We start from the raw sequence: 5,804 nt of genomic DNA, 5'->3' as shown, positions 1-5,804 counted from the left end.
AACTTTGCGAAAAGTCTCTCCCTTCTCAGTGTCTCCAGCACCTCCCTCAGGTACTCCTCATGCTGTTCGTGAGTCTTGGAATAAACCAAGATGTCATCGATAAAGACTATCATAGAACGGTCCAACATCGGTTTGCACACGCGGTTCATGAGGTCCATGAACACGACAGGAGCATGGTGAGCCCAAACGGCATCACCACAAAGTCATAGTGACCATAGCGAGTCCGAAGGCTGTTTTCAACATGTTATCGTCCGTGACTCACATCTGGTGATAACTCGATCGCAGATCAATCTTAGAGAACCAAGATGCACCCTGATCTTGGTCAAACAAGTCGTCAATCCTCGGGAGGAGATAATAGTTATTCACCGTTACCTTTTTCAGCTCCCGATTATTTATACACATTCGATGTGACCCGTCCTTCTTCTTCACAAACATGATTGGGGCTCTCCATATAAATTCAAAATTTTCAAATGTTTAAAATTTCATATTTAATTTTTCTTTTAAATGAATCCATATATTATATGGATATTACACATAGTTAAATTATATTTCACATATATCTCCATATGCCTATACATGATTTTGTGTTTTACAAAATCTTATCTTTGAGGAACAAACTAAAATAAATACATCAATATGTGGTGATAACTTTTTTAACTTGCATCTCGTAAACCGTAATAATTAATATATTTATTAGTTCAGTGAACTACATATTAAAAAGCGTGAACGAACAGAAGTACATATTTTGAGTATTCTACTAGGCTAATAACCTAAAATGTCACGAATCTCACCATTGCAAAAAACTAATCCCGAATGGTTTGGTATTATCTTTCAGGCTTCATATATAGCATTCCTTATTGGTATGCGATTGCTGTTGATGGAAAAATGTAAGCCAATAAAAGTTCATTCCAAATATCAGGAACTCCAGGAAGGCACCAGTGTGCACAATCTGAAATACTATGTGGTTTCTTCTTTTGATCTTCGGTGAAGGGACGCCATAGTTTCCTATAAATAGTAGGATGTGCATCTCTTCTGGCTTGTGTTAGTTGTGTTATATTTATCATTTGCACATTCACTCCCTTGGCTTTCAGTTTGCTCAACGATGATTCCAATATTCTCAGTATATTGGGATCTGTTCCAATTTCCCAAAATTTGTAATCCATCAATGGCTCCGTTTCTCCGTAACAGGTTTCATGCTTCTTGCCTCCCCAATCTGTAGCCCTGCAAAATGAAGAAAGAAGCATAGACATTCAGTGTGAAAATGATCAAAAACATAAATTTATTCTTGTTTTATATATACCACGCATGAGCTGCTGTATGACCCATGTAGAACAACTTGGTTTTCGAAGGATTGATGTTGGCATGAACCCATTTGGACCATGTTTCGAGAGCCATCTTGTAGGCACGAGGACTATCGACAACTTCAACCACTTGATTAGGAGCACCCATTAACGATCCAGCACTCTTCCTGATGTGGAAATGAAAAGAAACATAACTTTATGAGTTTGCTAAAATATTGAAGGAAACATCGGATTCTTATTATAAGAATTTTGTGAGGTGATACTTTACGTTATCTACTTACAAGAGAGTCACTGTGGGCAATCTCCACCAAAGACATGAATTAAATATGATTACATCAGCATCAACCCAATGCTTTGCATGTTTCTCAATAGCTTTGCTTCGAATAACTCGAAGGTGAGCACGATGGTCAAATGGATCATCTCCGTTCGATTCTACTAGCATCGGAGCCCAGTAGTAATCAACTGAGATATTGTAGTCCTGTAATGATTTAATTAATTAACTAGCGATTAATTAATTGCATGTATGATATATAAACACCCTTTGCGACTTTAAAAGATAGAGCAAACGAAAAATACGACTTACATGGGCTCTGAAGGAGTACAAGGTACCATTGTGACCTTTTGAGTTAACCTCCTTTTTCCCTGGAATTGATGATTGGAGCATGCAAATCATCGAATCCCATTGGTTCCTGTTTATCGAATCCCCTACAAACAATAGCCTCTTACCCCTCAATCTCTTTACCACTGCTTCACCATCAAACCTATATATTGCAAACAAGAAAGAACATTAGAAAACTAAAGATCACAAAAAAAGATTAGCAACATTGGACATTCAAGATTGTCTCAAGCGTGAGAGAGAAAGAGACCTTGGGAAGTCGCAGTCATTGGGTTGCCACCTCCATTGTTGATACTTTGAATCCTTTCTGCCATAGGTTAGGCAAGCTAGATCACCATTCAGATAAGGGCACTCATGTTCTTTATACAAAGGGTAATGACTTTTGTTATCATGAACCCATCTTCCCGAGAATAAATCACAGCTGTCCGTTGAAGATGGAGGTGCAATGTTCAGTATTCTCGGATCATCAAAAACTGGTGTACTTGTATTTATGTTGGTCGTTGTACTGGTAAGATCAGTAACCTTAACCTTGCTAATGATCAGTACTGCTTCTAGATTATTGTTTCTGAAAAATCTTAATGTTGCTAATCCTCCAAGGAAGAATATGATTAAGCAACAATGGAACATGGTCTTCATGTCCCATGATCCCATTGAATAATGCTTGAGCCCCATCTGTCTTCTTCTCTTGTTCTGTCGTATTATTTATATTGGTAAGACACAGTAAGCAAACAAGGGTGGATACACTGTACTAGGTTTGAGTATGTTGAGTCAAGCTTACATTTTCCGTCAATTAAACCAAAAGAATGTTAATTAACAGTTTTTTATATAAATAGAATTGATATATACATGATTATATAATAATAGTTATTGTATAACATGTATAGCCAATATGTTAAGTTTGTATAGTTATACTATTGATTTCAGTATATTAATAAATGGGCTCGAAGGATTCTATGAGCGAATCTAAAGTTTGTATAGTTATACTATTGATTTAAGTATGTTAAGTTTATATTAGTAAGCTTTCTGTGTTGTAAATTGTAACTTCAAACCACATTCTATATGGTTGATAGTGAGCCATTTTTTAATCATTTCCATTAAGTGGTATTCATTTTCAGGGTCGGTAATGAAATATTCTTAAAGGTCCGAAACAAACAAAAAAAAAAACCCTTATCTTTATTATAATTTTATATTTTTAAATAAAAATATATAATAAAAAAATTCTAGCATGTAGATGTTTTTCAAAAAAATCATTTTTAACGCTTATTGTCACTAAATTGACTAACTCGAATCTATGGGCGTTACAATTATCTCCCCCTTAGGATGATTACGTTCTAGAATCATCAACGAGACATGGCTTGTATAATGACTCCACAAGTTATATTTTCATCCTAGGTAATAACCATAACTTATATTTTCCCAAGAATTAGTATCTAACTCTTGGACTTCTTGATTGCTAGCGATGCTCAATCTTGCATCTGCTCTCTATCTTCCGTTGGACCTTCAATCGTAAATTTGGAGTTACAAAATCAATCTTTATTGGAGACTCCTTCTTCTTAACAGACTTAACTTAAGAGAAGTTCTTTACTTTGATTATCATGATAGGCCGGTAGGTCATGTTCTAATAACCTATCATCGTATGATGCATTTCTTAGACTTAGGTCTCTTAGAGTCAAATTCTAGAAACAAATATATATTCCTTCATGTTCTAATGTGATATAATTACGTTCTAGCATGTAGTACTTCTAGCTACAAGCTTCTTTACTTTAACAGTGATCGCGATATTTCTATTAATCGCTTCGATTATCTTTCACTTCAATCTTCTAGCTTAAGTCAAATGCTACAACGAACTTGGTTCTCTGATCCACGTAATATAATCATCTTAGTTGGACTCGATTTGATATGACCACTAGAATCGAAATAACAATCATCTTCTTAGTCATTACCGAAATGCTGGTAATGACATACATGAACAAAACGGAATCAATTATTAGCTTCTTGGTAACCTTGTGACTTTCCATGATCTAAATGTGAGTCATGTTCTTCCAGTAGTATATGCCTCCACTACCATTCACACCTACTCATAATCATCCCAAGTATTGTCTCGTTGTTCTCCAAGTCATCATACAAGTATTTCACATAGTCATTTAACACATCGGATAACATAACTAAGGCTTATATTATTCCGTGAAACAATTAGATAGATGTTTAAGTTCAACGTATATTATGCCTCTAATAGGCTACACCACATGATACTATCTGCATGGCTACTTCATATCTTGATCTTCGGATATAAGGTCCTTACTTTTGATTCCTTGCATTGTCACCTACTTCATCAAGGATCATCTAGAATGCTCTTTCCTTTGGCTTTGGCGGTGCATTTGGTTTTGTAGCTCCTTCCCTCTTTGGGCAGTCTTGCTTGAAGTGTCCTTCTTCATTACATCCGTAACACACCATTTTGTTAAATGTACATTCATTGGCATAATGCCCTGACTTTCCAGACTTGAAACATGTCACCTCCTCACCACATTTTCCAAAGTGTTTCTTCTTGTACTTATCACACCATCTCGCTTCACCTCCTCCTCCTCCTCCAAACATCTTTGAACCAAACTTTAAGAATTTTCTCTTCTCATTGGACCTTGAAGATCCTTCAAACTTTCTCTTCTCATCAACTTCAAACTTGTTGGCGGCTCTACTCTTGATCATCTCCTCAACAGACTTAGCAACCTAGATAGCCGCCTCAGGAGTAGGTGCCTAACGTACTGCCACATAATATTCCCATGGTAGTCCTTTTTGTATACTTATCGACTTTTGTTAGTTTGTCAGGGACGATGTGCAAAGAGAACTCCATCTTGTCCATGAAAGCATTAGTATAATCGTTAATGGACATGTTGCTCTTCTTTAATGTTAGACTATGGTTTTCTAGTTCCAGCATGCTTTTAGGCTGAGCAGAACATGTGTTTAACGTGGACCAAGAACTTTGCCCATGTCAGTTGTAGTGTCTTATTGCGGCTTATGGCCTTCCCCAAGGTGTTCCACCATCGAACAACACCACCTATAAACTAACGCACTGCTAAGTAGTTTGTAACTTGCCCTTGCAACCACACGTTATGAAAGCTAGCTCCATTTCAGAGACGCGGTCCATAAATCTGATTGGATCTTTTTTCCCAGTAAAATTTGATGGTTTTCAAGTCGTGAAGTCTTTGTACTTGCATCTGTTTCCTTCAATCCCTTCGCCTTGGTTATTTCTCTTAAACACTGGCGGTTCATCTTGACCAACAGTTCTACTATAGTTTCCTTCTTCTGACTGACCTTCATTTAGTTCGGGCTGTTAAACAGACACAGTAGGTTCATCCATATTCTATTGAAGTAGACTGCTTGTCTCTTCCATCTGACGATCCAACATAATTTGAATCATTGCTTGTACTCCTGCCATAGTGATTGGCTCAGGTACAACCGCTTTTTATGGTGCACGCTCAATCACAAGCCGCTGATTAGTGTTAGCATTTCCATTAGCATTCCCAAATCTGCTTCTAGTTCCCACCATGTCGATTCATGCACCAAATCATATGTTCGGTGTGCAATGACGAGAATTTAGATAGGAAAGCTTTATTTACGATTGACGGGTAAATCTCTTTATCTATTCAAAAAGTTATATGCCAGTTCTAATACCGTAATTAAACACTTAGAAATCTGAACACATAAAATTTCCAGATCCGGACGACACAAACCATAGATCTGATCAAACGATAGCGTCATAAAGCATCACAAATCATTTAGCACATAAAAAAGTTTTAGCCACCTTCCCTAAATAAGCTAGTGTTTGTGTTTATTTAGTTGTACTTCCTAAAATATATTAGACACACTCCTCACGATCATCGCTTAGCATT

The 5,804-nt window shown here is 36.7% G+C and overlaps 1 protein-coding gene across 1 annotated transcript; it reads right to left on the bottom strand.

The window, feature by feature from the left end:
• Positions 1-668: 668 nt before the first annotated feature.
• On the bottom strand, positions 669-2,589 carry LOC145017785 (protein trichome birefringence-like 34). The gene is made up of 5 exons (XM_078975738.1): positions 2,168-2,589; positions 1,885-2,062; positions 1,583-1,779; positions 1,301-1,468; positions 669-1,221 (listed from the first exon to the last, which is right to left on the bottom strand). Exons 1-5 carry the CDS (start codon positions 2,587-2,589, stop codon positions 855-857), a joined length of 1,332 nt encoding a protein of 443 aa, XP_078831864.1. The 3' UTR covers positions 669-854.
• Positions 2,590-5,804: the final 3,215 nt, after the last annotated feature.

The sequence above is a fragment of the Lactuca saligna genome, chromosome 9, assembly GCF_052625555.1.
Source record: "Lactuca saligna cultivar CGN05327 chromosome 9, ASM5262555v1, whole genome shotgun sequence".
Classification (NCBI taxonomy): Eukaryota; Viridiplantae; Streptophyta; class Magnoliopsida; order Asterales; family Asteraceae; genus Lactuca; species Lactuca saligna.
Note: the sequence above shows the minus strand (reverse complement) of the source record. Positions and strands in the feature narration are given on the sequence as shown.

Excerpts from the sequence above, each read along its gene's own strand:
- LOC145017785 (XM_078975738.1), bottom strand. The coding sequence starts at position 2,589 with ATGGGGCTCAAGCATTATTCAATGGGATCATGGGACATGAAGACCATG. Across the intron at positions 1,780-1,884 it reads TGTACTCCTTCAGAGCCCAT|GACTACAATATCTCAGTTGA; the intron begins GTAAGTCGTATT and ends AAATCATTACAG. Across the intron at positions 1,469-1,582 it reads TTGCCCACAGTGACTCTCTT|GAAGAGTGCTGGATCGTTAA; the intron begins GTAAGTAGATAA and ends TTTCCACATCAG.